The 16,496-nt window shown below is 34.5% G+C and overlaps 1 protein-coding gene across 20 annotated transcripts in view; it reads left to right on the forward strand.

Annotated features, from left to right (window-relative positions):
• The window catches only part of HDAC9 (histone deacetylase 9), a 926,898-nt gene that overhangs the window by 815,060 nt on the left and 95,342 nt on the right, over nucleotides 1-16,496 (forward strand). For all 20 annotated transcript variants that reach the window (XM_079152285.1, XM_079152284.1, XM_079152283.1 and 17 more), the window contains one exon: nucleotides 3,057-3,175. In XM_079152285.1, the coding sequence (XP_079008411.1) occupies nucleotides 3,057-3,175 (119 nt within the window). The remainder of the gene's footprint in view (nucleotides 1-3,056; nucleotides 3,176-16,496) is intronic.

Consider the following 16,496-nt stretch of genomic DNA (forward strand, 5'->3'; position numbering starts at 1 on the left):
CCTTAAAAATTTTTCTAGCTTTGGCCCTTGGAAACTGTTTTGCATTGGTTCATAAGTCATATTAACATATCCTCATTCCTTTTTGAGCATTTCCATACCTGTGTCACTACAAGATGCCCCAGAGTCCCATTCTATTTTCCGTGATGCAGTCCTGGAATCAACCACTTCAAGGATCCCTACATACTTTTATTGGAGATTAGAAAACAAAATCTGGGTGGTATGTATGTTCCTTGTTACTAGGGGTGTCATTGTTATTAGAAAATCTATACTAGCCCACACATACACATATATTTAAAGTTATTTCTCTGTCTATTTAACTGATACATAATAAAAGCAGTGGGTTCATAAGGGCATCCTTCTATTTATTTTCAGTAGGATACTGGAAAAGATGAGTAGCAAGCATATATGCTTTGTTAGCCATCTTCAGCCAGAAAATGCTGTTCTTCAGAGAAAACTTTAAATAAATGATTTCAAGGATTTGTTCTAAGAAAAATCTTCTATTCTTTGATGGTCTATTACAAGTGTTTCAGTCCTTTGGATACTGTTTTAGTTCACTTTGTGTTATATAAGAGAGTATCTGAAACTAAGTCATTGATATCAAATAGAAAATCATTTGACTGATGCTTATGGAGGCTGGGAAGTTCAAGACTGTGGTGCCAGTGTCCGGCCAGGGCCTCCATGCTGTCATAACATGGTGGAAAGGCAAGTGGGCATACACAAGACAGAGGAAAGAAACTCAGGAGATCATCGTTTTGTCAGAGCCCAGACCTATAATGCTGGCCTTAATTCATTAACGCCTAATCATCTCTGAGAACCCCACCCCCTTAATACTGTTACAATGGCCATTAAATTTCAACAGAAGTTTTGGAAAAGATATTCAAACCATTAACAGATACATACCCTAGGTTATTTGAATAAACATCAATCTAGACTGGCATAAATAGAAGAATGCAGATAGTTCCATGTACATTTGTAAGATAATTGCAAAAATGTGATGTCTGATGTCTTCATTTTATCAGTTTATTAGAGTGGGGGAACTAAGAGTTTAATATCAGCAATAGGAAAATATAATAGATTCAGTTCAAAATTGAGCACATCTTTAAGCCGAAACAGTGTTTGGAACATTGTAGGTACTCAATATATGTTAAAATGAATGAATAAGCCTTACCAATATCATCATCTATAAGCATCTGTTGCCATATAGTTTAGTACAAAATTCACAGCATATTTTTGAGCACAATATCACACAGCTCTGTTCTAATCATGCACAACTCATTCATTCAACAAACTACTACTCTTATACAATTGCAGGCATGAATTATTTTAAGTGGAAGAAGTCTATCAGATGATGTATTTTTTAAAAAATTTCTGTCATTTTCTTGAGTCATTTCAGATGTAAAGGATTAGTCCTGTGAAATGGAACATTTTGAAAACCTGTGTGAAATTGTAAGACCCTTATGTTTGTGAATGCAGGAATGATCCAACAAATGTGCTCTTTGCTTCGGACAAAGACCAAATTATTCGTTCTTTAGGAAAGTACATGGGATTAATGAAACTAAATAGAGTCTCTTGATAAAACATTCTTGAATCTTTGAGAGAACTTTTTCCAGTATCTCAACAACACATGACTGTTTTGCTCATATGACAAATAATGAATTAATTATATGTGACACTTTTTATAATATAAGAGTTGATGTTATTTGCAAGGGAAAGGATCCATTGTATCTCTTCAGACAATATAGCTATAATAGAGATTCTTAATTTTATTGAAGAAAAAAACAATGAAATTATATATAGTAAATGATATTAGGTTTCTACAAGTTTCACTGATGGGTTCAGTTTTTAATATGGTTTTCCAATAATTGGAAGGAATATCATGGAAATCATCTATAAGTACGTTTATAAGCTTGAAGGATAAAATTTGTATGCTAGTGGTAAATTTATTAAAAATATTTAATTTACATCTCTAGATCAAGTTTATTTAAACATTTTTTATTTTCTAAGTTTAACAACTTCTCATTGATGACATGCAATTTATTTTTAAATGTAAAATTAATATATGATCATTGTAGAAATTTACAAACACAAAAATTAAAGGAGCTAATTATTCTGCTGCTCAAGCATCTCCATTTTAATATTTGTTTTAGATATTTTCAGAAATACACTGTAGAGAGCATATTCCTTTTAAAACTCACTATAGTGTGTGCATTTTCTCCCACTTTATTAAAGTCTTTGAAATTTGAATTTGTATGTTGTTGGTACACTGGTCTCAAGGTCTGAGTAAGTTTAAAAAAATAAAATCATAAAGCCCTGTGGCATCCATTAGTCATTCTCCCTCAAAACTAACGCTGATGAGAGAGGGTTGGGGGCTCCAAGAAGGTTGGAGAGGTAAGTGCTGACGTGTCTGAGTGGGGCCAGCAGGGGCTGCTGTCATGGATGAGCTGCCACATTCCTGGTGTGTCTGACCTTGGACTCACTTAACATTATAGTCTGGATTCTATTAAGGAATTTCGTGTTTTTCCTTTGTAAGAGTCACCCCCTACCATGACAAATATTTAAAAATATTTCTTAAAAAAATCAGGAAAGAAACTTTTTCCCAAAAGAAATTTATAGTTCAAATTTACACCAAGTTCTCACTAACTAGAGCAAGCTAGGTTTTCGCTAAAGCTTCGATTTTCCTCTGTAAAACATTAGTCACTCCCTTGGAAGAAGCAGGGTTTTTTTTTTTTTTTTTTAATAGGCAGTAGGATAAAACAGCTACAGATGTGCATGTAATACGATGGGCTTTAGAATGTACCTGCAGATTGTGTGTGTGTGTGTGTGTGTGTTCAATTCAGAGAAAAAAGATGAAAGAAAAAGAACTGAATTGGAATACTAAAACAACAGTGATGCAGTATTAAGGGAATGATAAGTTTTTGATCATTCAAACAGTGTTTCTTTACCCATTTTCTTTATTCCCAGGAAGTTCTGAAGGTTGTGCCAAGTTGTGTTCACTGAACGATTTTTAAAAAGTATGTGCATTTCCCATGTGTGACTGTTGCCTTTTTACTGTGCAGGACTGTCCTGATGCCTGTGGCCAAAGAGTTTGATCCAGCCATGGTCCTGGTTTCTGCGGGATTTGATGCATTAGAAGGCCACACCCCTCCTCTGGGGGGTTACAAGGTGACAGCAAAGTGTAAGTTTCTCATTCAGGACTTTATGAAATGCTATGCTATCGTAACATATTTAGGATTTTGGAAAGACAACGCGTTTCACACAAGTGCAGTAAATTTTGGCTAGCTGTTTGAAAATGATTCAGATGGTGTTTATTGCTCTGTCAGATTCATGTCTCAGTAAAAATTGGTCTTTAAGGAAAACAAAGTTAAATGGTTTCCTTTAGTGGACTTGGTGGGACATGTCAGGACCTTTATACCTTTCAGGAGTCCCAGCTTTCATTTAAAGACAGAAGGGATAGGGCTTCTGTTTATAATATGCTAGAAAAGCTACTGGGTTTTTTTGCAATAAGAATGGAAGTCATTGTTCTTATTCCCTTGTACAAGGTGTGGAGAGAGCTACTTTTCAATAGTGTTATGTTCTTCCAGGTTTGAATACGAAAGTGTAGTCTCCTTGCTCAGAGGCTTTGTGTAGTCTATGAAAAATTCTCAGGCTCTCTACTGGTGTTCACTTGTGTTGCAAAGTTGAACTTTTTGTCTGTGTTCCGTGGTAACCAGACACCAACCAAGAAATGAATTTTGTGTTCTATTGCATTTGAATAACACAATTCCATGGAATTTGGCTAGAAATGAGGCTTTCTTTAAGAATAATTTCCTTGCTCTGAGTATAAAAGTAAGGCATATGTATCATCCATGCATATAAATATATGCTGGCACAATGGGTATCTATAAAAGAAAAAATGTAAGATAGCACAAAGAATAGGATCCACTATTGTATATTTTAGGAAGAGTTGAAAATCAAACAAAACAAAAACAACCCAAATAGTTTTAAGTGAGAGAAAGATGAGTTTGGAACAAGTGTGCTGTATTAATTTGAAAAGAACCAAAGAAACAGCATCATGCCAACCTTTGTTTTTAGTTGGCTGCTCATGTGAGAGACTTTTCTGTACTCTAATTATTCCAGTAACATTGTTAGGTAGTAGCTATTTTTAACATCTATTATTTACCCAGAGTTCTTGGTGCCTTGTTGTCTATTGAAAACATATTAAAACAGGCAACTTCACAAAGACAAAAAAAAAACATAATGATGCATAATTTTGGTAAAATTGAATAAAGAGGTGTTTGCTTATGTCAAATATATCTTTATGATCCTTTTTCTCATTGTTGTTCATAGAACTCAACTCAAGTAGATGTCAGTCTTTCCATTGCAGATAAAACTCACTTGAGTCAAAACTGGTGAATACTTTACTTTAAATTAAAAAAAAAAAAAAGTACCCCAAATTAAGAAAAACCCAAACAATACAAAACACATGGAAAGCAAAGCCAGAAGTCTATAAAAGGTGCTCCTTGCCATTGGATACAAAAACCTCTCTCAGGGGAGAGGAATGGTAATCTTTGGGTTGTTTTCCTTGCCAAGGCAGCAAGTTGTAACATGTTCATTTCTGAAAACTAGCTGGAAGGGACTAATCTTTTTGTTTGCTCATTTTTTGCCAAATCAAGTTCAAAACTCAAATATCATCTTGGAAGGTAAAATAGAAAGTAGTAGTAGCATGGTTTCTTTTGGTTATGGATGTAAGAAACATGAGTTCTATCACGCCACCACTTTTAGTTTCAGTATCATGTTAATCAGCTTTCCATTACTGTAACAAAATACCTGAGATAATCAACTTATACAGAGGAAAGGTTTATTTTGGCTGACGGTGTTGGAGGTTACAGTTCATGGTTGGTTAACCTGTTGCTTTTGGGGCTTTGCTGGTGTAGTACATCATGATAGGGGGTGTGTGACAAGGCAAACTGTTCACTTCATAGCCAAGGAGCAGGAGAGAGAGGAAGGAAACAGGGTGCTACAATTCCTTTCAAGGGCATACTTCCATTGACCTAAGGACTTCCTACTAGGCCCCAGCTCTTACAACATTTTCACCATTTTTCAGTAAAGCCAAGCTGAGGACTAAGCCTTTATTTAACACATGGGAACCTTGGAGGATACTTACAGGCCAAATAATAGCAAGAAGAATGCAATAAAACCTTCCTTTTTTATCCATTTGCATACTTCTCATGCACTTGGGGGGAGCTCTTCATTGCTTTCTGTCCCAGAATAAATTTGCATATAATCTTTACCCTCTCCCCTGGCCTCTAACCCTGCATATCTATTTCTACTCAAGAGACCATACACATTTTTGTTGGGTGCCTGTTTCCTAAGAAAGGTAAACAGACAGGCTGGGGTTATGGCTCAGTGGTAGAGCACTTGCCTAGCATGTGTGAGGCACTGGGTTTGATCCTCAGCACCACATAAAAATAAATAAATAAATAAATAAATAAATAAAAATCAAGTTAAAAAAAAAGAAAACCAAACTGACATAGTTTTAAGTGATATACTAATTACCCATTTGTTGAATATTTGCCCTTCTATAAAGCATAGATATGCAATAAAGAGAAAGGATCTTAGACTCCAAAAAGATTATAGGAGAGGCAGTCCAAAACAATTCACATGTTTCATAGATAAGGAAACTAATTTATTTTAGCATCTGAAAGAGCTGGGGTGAAAACCAAAATGCTTATCCCAAATTTGTAGTAAGATGAAATTGCTTGAGGCATTTACTAGATTTTTCCATTGAAGACAAAATCATTTTATCAAATGTATGATAATAGAGAATTTGTATACATACTCTACAGAGGCTGTGTTTAAGCCCAAGACCCTAATCTCCACTATCAGGGTCTGTGATAGACACTCACAACAGAGCCTCACTTCTGGGCAACTGTGTCTATCATATCATGTAGGCCTCAGTTTGCTAGCTAGGCTGCCACACTAACAGGCCAGAAGCCAGGGTTTATGGGCAGCTCTGTAGTTACTCCCCAGTGGCTCACCATTGGCTTTCTTTGTTTGCTTCCTAACCACCAAGCTCTTACTTTAGTCTGAGAGTTCTGGATAGGCAATTAAAATTGGGCTCTCATTGTCCCAAGCCAGAAGTCATCCTCCATTTGCAGGGAGTACCAAAATGAAGTTAGAAATGAGCTGAAAACCTCACATAAAACGTATGCAGGATACAAATCAAATTCCTCTCCTAAACTTTTTAGATTCTGGCTGCACTCCATCTGTGTTCTGAGTAGAATACTGGAGGATGTTAGAGAGTTGTTTTGAGGTTATTATGTCAGACCTACTGATGTTATATTTTCTTAGCACCTTGAATCAATCTTTTAAAATAAATTTTTAAAATATCTCTAAAAGGAAAGGAGAGGTCAAGTAAAACAACAGAGCTTTTTGTTTACTTTAAACATCTAGTTAGCTGTGTAAAAAATAAATGAAAAGGAAAATAGAAAAGAAAGGTAGGTGTTATGTCAAATGTCCCAGCCCAAATATGGAGAAGGTTTTAAAATTAAAATGATTTATAACTAGTGCTGTTTCCATTCTTTCTCTCTTGTCCTCTCATGTCTTTATACACACACAAAAAGAGAGAGAGAGAGAGAGAGAGAGAGAGAGAGAGAGAGAGAGAGAGAGAGAGAGAGAGGGAGAGAGAGAGAATAAATATGTATATATTTCTGTGAAACAACAACAAAAATAATGGGATTGGTTTGTGTTGAAGTTTTAAATAAAATATGTGAATAATCTATTTAGAATCTATGCTATTCTTTCGATTAAGGACCATACTTAAGTTCCAACCTGAAAGGAATGAGTAGCTTTGTTTCTTGCCCTAAGCCCAGTATCAGATTTTATGCTTTTTTGTAAGAATACTACATTTTTTGTTTTGTTGATGGTTGTTATTTCTGCTCTATGTTCTATTCCATTAATTTCTGTTCTGATCTTATTATTTATTTTCTTTTTAACTTTAAAATTTTTTCTTTCCACATTTTAAAAATTTGTTCTAATTAGTTATACATGACAGTAAATGTATTTTGACACATTATACATAGATGGAGTATAACTTCTCATTTTTCTCGTTGTATATTATGTGGAATTACATGGTCATGTAATCATATATGCACATAGGGTAATAATGTCTGATTCATTCTACAATCCTTCCTTCCCCCTTATCCCCTCTCCTTCCTTCACTCCCCACTGTCAAATCCAAAGTACATCTATTCTTCCCTAGGTTTCCCCTAAATATGGATGTTAATTGTGAATTGTGTTCTTGATAATTGGGAATTAGCATCCACAATATAAGAGAAAACATTTTGCCTTTGGTTTTTTTTTTTTTTTTGGGGATTGGCTTATTTTGCTTATCATGATATTCTCTAGTTCCATCCTTTTACCGGCAAATGCCATAATTTCATTTTTATTTATGGCTGAGTAATATTCCATTGTGTATGTGTACCACATTTTCTTTATTCATTCACCTAGCTTGGTTCCATAGTTTAGCTATTGTTAGTTGAGCTGCTATAAACATTGATGTGACTATGTCATATAGTATACTGCTTTTAAGTCCTTTGGGTATAGAATTAGGAGTGGGATAGCTGACTCAAATGGTGGTTCCATTCCAGATTTTCTGAGGACTCTCCATACTGCTTTCCATAATGGTTGCACCAATCTGCAGTCCCACCAGCAGTGTATGAGTATACCTTTTCCAAAAATCCTAGTCAACATTTATTTTTGCTTGTGTTCTTGATAATTGCCATCCTGATTGGAATGAGATGAAATCTTACTCTTGAGTCTTGAATTTGCATTTCTCTAATTGCTAGAGATGTTGAACATTTTTTCATATATTTGTTGATCAATTGTATATCTTCTGTGAAGTGTCTGTTCAGTTTCTTAGCCCATTTATTGATTGGTTATTTGGATTTTTTCTTTTTCTTTTTTCTTTTCTTTTTTTTTTTTTTTTTTTTTTTTGGTGCTGTTTTTTGAGTTCTTTATATATCCTGGAGATTAGTGCTCTATCTGAAGTGCATGTGGTAAAAATTTTCTCCCCCTCTGTAGGCTCTCTCTTCACAATCTTTATTGATTGTTTCCTTTACTGAGAAGAGGTTTTAGTTTCATACCATCCACTTATTGAATTTTTATTTTATTTCTTGCACATTAGGAGTCTTGTTAAGGAAATCAGTTCCTAAGCCAACATGGTAGAAATTTGGGCCTACTTTTCTTCTATTAGGCTTAGGATATCTGTTATAGTATGTACGTTTTTTAAATCTACTTTGAGTTCATTTTTATGCAGGGTGAGAGATAGGAGCTTAATTTCATTTTAATACATATGGATTTCCAATCTTCCCAGCACCATTTTTTTGAGAGGTTATCTTTTCTCTAATGTATGTTTGTGGTACCTTTGTCTAGTATGAGATAACTGTATTTTTATGAGTTTGTCTGTGTCTTTTATTCTGTACCATTTGGTCTGTGTGTCTGTTCTTGTTCTAATACCATGCTGTTTTGTTACTATAACTCTGTAGTATAGTTTAAGGTCTGTATTGTGATGACTCCTGATTCACTTTTCTTGCTAAGGATTGCTTTATCATTCTAAATACTCCAGTTCAGATGGAATTGTCTTCAGGTTAGAGTTTAAGAAGATTCCATGGCAACTCGGTGCCAGGTTCAAACAATAACATTGATGCACCATATTGCAGTCCCTGCTGGCTTTATAGTGTTGTCAACTTAAACAAAAACAAAACAAAAAACAAAAGAAGAAAGAAATACAGTAGGGAAGGAAGGAAGGAAGGAAGGAAGGAAGGAAGAGGAAGGAAAAGAAAAGGAAAATAAAGAAAAAGCCGGTGTCGTTAGTCAAATTCTTTTTATAACAATACATTTTTTCTTCTATTTTAACAGATGAATACATTCTACTTTCTTTGGTATATGTAGTGAATTCCTATGTACAAATTGCTTTTATCATGTGAATAGGAATTTTTCTGTCTCGGGATAATGCAAGTCATTGTAATATGATAGTGTCTCATAAAAATAGATTCCTCTTATAAATAGTCTGAAATAGAAATCATTTCCCTCAGAGAATACATAGTATTATTTGAAAAGTAATATTTGGAGGGAAAAAACAAATAGCATATCCTAGAGTCTTGAATTGCTGTCTTCTCCTTGACAGAGAGTTACTCCTTTTGGTAATCCTCCCATTCCCCCATACCGATGAATGTCTGTAAAAACAGGGAGAGAACTCTGGGGACAGACACTTGCATAATGAATTCATGCTTAGTTGTGAGTTATCCTTGGGGAAGTACAAAGACTCTCTGATTAACCAGTCCTAAAAGCAATTCTCTAAATGTTAGGTGCTAATCCAGTCTACAAATAAATGCCAAGACACAAGCTTTGTCAAACATATAGGCTATGTTGGTCTATGCCAACTGTTAATAATGATGTATATGCTTCATCCTCTATGCATTTACACAAGATATGCAACTCAACTACCTTCTATCTACACATATAATTTGTCCAAAGAGTTGAAAATAGATTGAGCTATGTTTCTTTATACCAAGTACATTTTTGTGGCATTAGCTTCTTTTTTGTCTTGTTCTCACCAATGATTCTATACCTAATTTAAATTGCCAGTGACTGTCCTAAATCTCTAATTTTCTTGTCAAAATCTATAAAGAATCTGATTACATTTATTTCTGTATTTTATTTATTGCATGATTATACTTTTTTTTAAGTGAATATATTTCAACTAATGTGATAGGTCTCTTTGGCAGTTCTATCTTTTACTATAGATCTGTAACTGGGGAATTGGTGTCTTGTCTTCTCATAATAGAATGCCAGTATCAAACCACAGCAAATGAGTGTGGAGAAAAGAGTGGCTGGAAGAAAAATAACAGATAATTTTTCATTAAGAATCAACTTATAGCCTTGTCAGCTTCTATTCTTTTAGATTGGGGTGGAAATTGGGGAACATCATGCAGCACTGATTATTCCAAGCATTCTCCCATCAAGCTACCATCAGATTAAACCCTTCTGTGCTGTATATTAGGAAATTAGCCCAAGGCCTGGTACATAGCATTTTTTAAAGGAATAAAGCTAACTCATAGATGCCCCAGTTATATTCAATGTTATGTGAATTGATTTATTATTATTTTTTTTGTCATTTCTATTCCCCCACCATTGCTGCCACCTTCACTGCCGCCGCTGCCGCAGCCTCCTCCTACTTCTCTGCCTCCTCTTCTTTTATTTATTTTTTTCTTTTTTCTTTTTGGTTTTGGACCACATATTCATCTCTCTTATATTTTAATTACACATACTCATGTTTCTGAAAATTGTTTCTAACAATAGTACTTTTTCCATTTTGCCTTTAATAGAAATAATATTGAAAAGACTATAAGGATTAAATGGGGAAGTCCTATTTACTATTTATAACAGTGACCTTAGACAAGAGGGTCTGACTACTCCCAGCTGTCAACACCTGCTAGATTCTGATTGGTGAGATAAACTCATTTCATTCTTGCTCAAAAGAGCATGGTAGTGTGAAATTATTGAATCCTTAAAATATTAAACTTCAAATAAGCATGAAGAATTAGAGTGAAGAAGGGCTTATTTTGTTGTCAAATATCTATGTTCAAATCTCAACCTTGTCCCTCACTAACTTTGTAATCAGAAAAAAAATGGGGTAAAGAGTAGAGAGATAATAATTATACCTATTACACAAGGAATAAATGATTAAGTAGTATGAATTAATAGTTTTAATTTTATTGTTGATATTATTTTGACAGTTCTAAACATTCAGTGAAAGCCTGGGCATTTATATAGAGTATTTGAATACAAAATATGTGCCACAAATATTGTTAGAAGATACTTTAGGTTCTTATTCGAACCAAATAGGAGGATGGCCAGAAATCTTAGGAAGCAACATAGAATTCTAGGTAAATATAAGTGTATTGTCCATTCAATTGAAAGTCAGTTTAATAAGAGAAGTGCCTGCATTTCACATTTCTATATCTGTAAGTATGCCTACTTTTTAACAAGTCCAGAAGCCATTGAATAAATATCAGTGCTTTTAAAGGAAAATAAAGGATTATTATTTTGCAAAGAGAATACCTCAGTCATTGCTTCCTAAATGCTCTGCATCTTGTTTAGGTATATTGAGGTGTGCTCTATGCTTGACATTTTTAATATGCCAAAAGAGAATAAATTATCCAGTCATACTTTTTTTTAACAATTGAACTATTAAACATGCTTAAGAATCAGAGATAAACACAGTTAAGAATGAAGAAGAAAATCCTTAACAAAATATTACCAAACATAATTCAATAGCACATTTAAAGGATCATTCACTATGTAACCAAGAGAGATTTATTCATGGAATGCAAGGATAGTTCAATATAGGAAATAGATAAGTGTGATACACCATTTTAACAGAATAAAGAACAAAAACCATATGATCACCTCAATAGATGCAGAAAAGCCATTCAACAAATTATAGCATCTTTTCATGATTAAAACTTCCAACAAAAGAGGTATAGAAGGAATGTACCTCAATGCAATTGAGATCATACATGAAAAACACATAGCTAATACCATACTCAAGGGTAAAAAGCAGGAATGTTTTCCTCTAAGACCAGGTGCAGGACAAGGATGCCCACTCTTCTGGAAGTTATAACCAGAGAAATTAGATTTAAAAGAACAAATAGAAAGCATCTAAATCAGAAAGAAAGAAGTTGAATTATCTCTATTTGCAGATGACATGATGTTATATATATAGAAAATGCCAAAGAATTCACTAAAAAGTGTTAGAACCGATAAATGAATACAGAAAAGTTGGAGGATACAGTATTAATATATAAAAAGCAGTCATGTTTCTATGTACTAATTACCCAAAAAACACATCAAGAAGACAATCCCAATGTCATAATTTGGACCTGGGTCCTTAGAATGACCACAACCTCTTGAAAACTATTTTCTGGAAAACTATTTTCTTGACTGATTCTAAAACATTAATTTCATCCCAATGGTGTTGTTATTGATGATAAAATAATAATAACTAATAGAAATATTTTAGATTTTACTTTGTGATAGGCACTATGCACAGTATTATGTTATTTCAGTTTTATGATTAAACAAGGTAATACAAAGCATTTACTATTATTATTATTATTATTATTATTGTTTTATTGGATTTTGTTACCCTGAAATTATTAAAGAAGTTTTAGCAGTTAATAAATTTCTGAATTTAGAAAAATTAACTATTTGCTCAAGTTACAGAGCTGAAGATGAACAAAACCACAGTTTGATCTTTAGGCTCTTGACCTTCATGTACTTTCAACTAGGTTTAGAGTTACTAAAAATATTCCATTTACATGAGCAGAGTTTTTAATTACTATACAAGTTTATTCTAAATTGTGAAAATATAGAATATTAAATGAAAATTTTCTGGTGATGACTTTCTTATTTGAATTAAATTCTCCAAATCAAGTTGTAAGCAGAGCATTTCCATCATGTTATCAGTTTGCAGTGACCGTATTTCTTATTTTTTGTGGAGCATAATATGTGACAGTCAGAATCGGACTCTGGCTCAAATCCCCATGCACCAGTATGTCATTAGTTATATTCTCCAACAAGTGCATGGCCCATGCAAAAACAGGGGAAGCAGATTTGCAAGACATTTATGATTTATGCAATATAGTTCACTTATATGTATTTACCTACTAACAAAAATGAGAAACAGCTAATTAAGAAAGAATGTCAGCATATTAAACATAACCTATCTGTTTTAGTCAGCTATTTCACTGCTGTGACTAAAAGATCTGACCAGAACTATTGTAGAGGAGAAAGAGTTTATTTGAGTGCTCACAGTTTCAGAGGTCTGCGTCCATAGAAGGCCAGCTCCTTTCCTTCAGGTTTGAGGTGAGGCTGAACATCTCAGTGCAAGAGTGTGACAGAGGGAAACAGCTCACAATGGATCAGGAAGCAGAGAGAGACTCCATTCTCTAGATACAAGTATATACCTCATTGCCATGCCCCCATTTAACCATTTCCTCCAGCCACACCCCACTTGCCTCCAGTTACCACTCATTTAATCCCATCAGGGATTAATTCACTGATTAGGTTAAGACTCTCATAACCCAATCATTTCTCCTGTGAATCTTCTTGCATTGCCTCACACGTGAGCTTTTAGGGGACACCTCACATCCAAACCATAACATTATCTTAGGTTCCTGAATGCTTTTATTTGTAAGTGACAACCAAAAGATATATTCAAGTGACTGAATGCTCCATATTTTACTCTTACCTTTCCTCTGTTTTCTCTCTCAATACCTGCTCCCTTACACCATATGACAACTCAGAAACCAAATTGTAGAAGAATATTTTCCATCTGCAGTGTTTAGTTACTGATGCCATGAAACAATCCTTAGGCTAGGATTGTACTGCTTAACTCTGGAGAGCAAAATTACTCTAACTGTGCCATAACGGGGATCTGGTAAACATTGCTTATGGAAAGAAAATTAATAAGCAAAATTAGTCCTGAAGGATGATGTCAGCTGCAGTTGCACATTAAAATGTGAATTGTATTTCATTAATACTAAGATGTACTTGTTCATGTTTTAACATGTCTAAAATTTGGATATCACTTATGTTCCATGGTACTTCATTGTTGGATTGGCCATGTTTTCCTAATTCAATAGCAGTAAATAAAATAATGGTCACAATTAATTTGTGCCACAATTGAATTGAATCTTAGATTCAACAAAATACAGTATTTAATTCCTTGAGATTTTTTTAAAAAAAATCCTATTCAGAGGCCATAATAAAACTATACCTCTTATTTCCATTTTATATTTTCCTTGTAGAGTTCTTTTGATTGACAAAATCTCCAGAAATAAATTAGTGAAAAAACCAAAAATATTATTAATTTGATTTTAGCACAAAGATTGTTTTTCCTTAGCCTCATACTTTGATGACCATAGGCTCTATTATGATGACTTTATAGTTATGCAAAATAAAATAGTTCATCTCATAAGTCAAACTAATACAAAAAAAGAAAAAAGAATCAATTTGTGAAGTAATGTCATAGTGCCAATAGTGTAAACCAAAGGGCCACAGCTGTGTGACCATGAATTGTCTACAACGTGTGTGACTGATAAAGTAATCAAGGAGATTGTGAGAAAAGAATGTGTTGCTTGCCCCCAAAGGAAATTCTCCTTACACTATTCTGGTAGGTTGCTGCGTTACTGTGGACTAGAATCGTGGTTTCCAACTAGCAGGGATCAGCATAGTCTGGAGGACTAATTAGGTGTGCTGGGCCCACTCCCAGAACTTCTAATTTCTTAGGTCTGGAGTGGGGCCTGCAATTTGCATTTCCAAGTTCCCAGGTGTTGCTGAGTCTCTTGACTAGGGACCACACTTTGAGAACCATTGGACTAATTTGGGGAAGCAGGGACACAGGATTTGGATTCAATTGATTTAAACTTTGAGTCTAATTGGTGAACAACTAACTCACCCTTCTTGATGTTGCCTATTAAACAGAAATAATACCAATTAAGTCTCTCTGACTAAATATAGGACCATTATTATGGAGGTAATGGACTTGAGAAAATTCTTTGCAAAATGTGACTCTGCAAAGGATAAGATATCATTGATAATATACACATGAAATGCAGGGATTCTATTGTTTTCATACACATTAGCTAGAGTCAGAATTCATATGTCAAAATACTTTTATAATTGTAAATGAAAATCAATATTACAGTATCAAAATTATTAATATATTTATGTATTTTTAGATATTTTAAAACATTTTAAATATTTCATTGGTATTCATAGGAAGATGACTATGTTTCCATGTACCTCTTCCTCTCCCTACCTCTTTTCCAATAGAACCTTCGGGTTTATACCACGTGACACGGGGGCTCCCTGCCACAGGAAAGTCACCAGGAAATGCAGCAATTCTCATACAATCAGTTCTTACGATTCTCGAGACTGCTAGATATTCAGCCTCCACCGCCCAATATTTCCTCCTGGTGGTTTCAGACCAAGAGTCACTTCCATAAACTTTTCTCTTTCTCTTGACCCAAGTAGATTCTTACTTGGGAGAGAACCATAAACTTTGCTTGATCCCTTGATAGAAAGAGCCCTTTAGAAATGAACTTTATCTTGATCTAAAAATTGGATGCAATTTCAATATGCAATATAAAAAGTGACATGATAGAAATGTATAATTTTCTTCCAAGTTATTCTAAAAATATAAGACTTTGTTCTTTCCTATCTTGCAAGATGGTGGATAAAAATTTGAAAAGGCAAATACTGAGACTTGTGAAACCAAGGAGACCATTGCCAGTGACAAAGTTAGAAAGGGGAATGTCAAGGCAAATGAGCCCAAGAAAGGAACACCTCCCTGCAGCTGAAAGCCTGTCTTCTTCAGAGGAATTGGCAGATACTCTTGATCAGCTATATATCTCGGAAAGGTCACATACGGTGAAAGTACTCAGCTACTAAATCCAGAGTTGAAAAAGCAAAAGCAAAAGACTCTTGCTACTGTCACAAAGTTGTTTCGCAGTGACTGGAATGGCAGTATCCAGGTCAAAAAATGCCTACATATTGTCTTACTGAAGAGGTACCTCAAAAGCAGTTGAGTCATAGCAAAAAAAAAAAAAGTTATCGGTCAGCAGCATGTGGGGAGACTGGGAACTAGCACGGCCCTGAGACCATCCTGGTCATGCATCCACACTGGTGCCACAGAGGCAAGAGTCGTTTTCCTGAAGAAGCTAAGCAGTAGCTTGCAACCTGTGTCTGGCTCTCTTTCCCTCAATTGAGTATCTCCAGGTAGAACACATCAGAAATTGGTCATCATCACTGTCACAAAAATTGATAATATCTATGAGAAAATCTCAAAACACCTCACTGATATTTATTCACTTCAAGAAGAAGCTTCAGGAATCCAGACAACAGGAAAATGAGCTCTTCAACACAGAGAGAGAGAACTATGAGGTTACAGAGCAGCATGAGGTTGATCAGAATGCTATGCACTCAAAAATCAAAGCTATTAGTTCAGAGTTACCTGCAATCCATGTCTGCTCTACCAAATGCAATTAATCCTCACAAATTTTTGTTCTAATTTCTTACCCAGAAACCAATGAATAACTAATATACTTAAAAAATAAATAAAATGCAGAAAACTATTTGGAAGTGACTAGAATAGTGACATCCAGTCACAAAATGCCTAGATATTATCTTAACTGAAGATGTGCCTCAAAAGCCATTGAGTCACAGCAAAACAACTCTCAGTCAGCACGAAACTATCTTAAATAAACACCATGCACCAAAATTTCAAGTAAAAGAAAAAAAATAATGCATTGATTTCATAGAAATTAAATACATTTTAAATCAGGTCATTTGATTTTTTAAGGATATAATAATCATTTAATAAATAAATTCAGTAAATTTGAAGTCTGAACAATGGGTGAGATGATGGTTTGGCTCCTGGGGGTACATGG

Source organism: Sciurus vulgaris (assembly GCF_902686455.1).
Source record: "Sciurus vulgaris genome assembly, chromosome: 8".
NCBI classification, from domain to species: domain Eukaryota; kingdom Metazoa; phylum Chordata; class Mammalia; order Rodentia; family Sciuridae; genus Sciurus; species Sciurus vulgaris.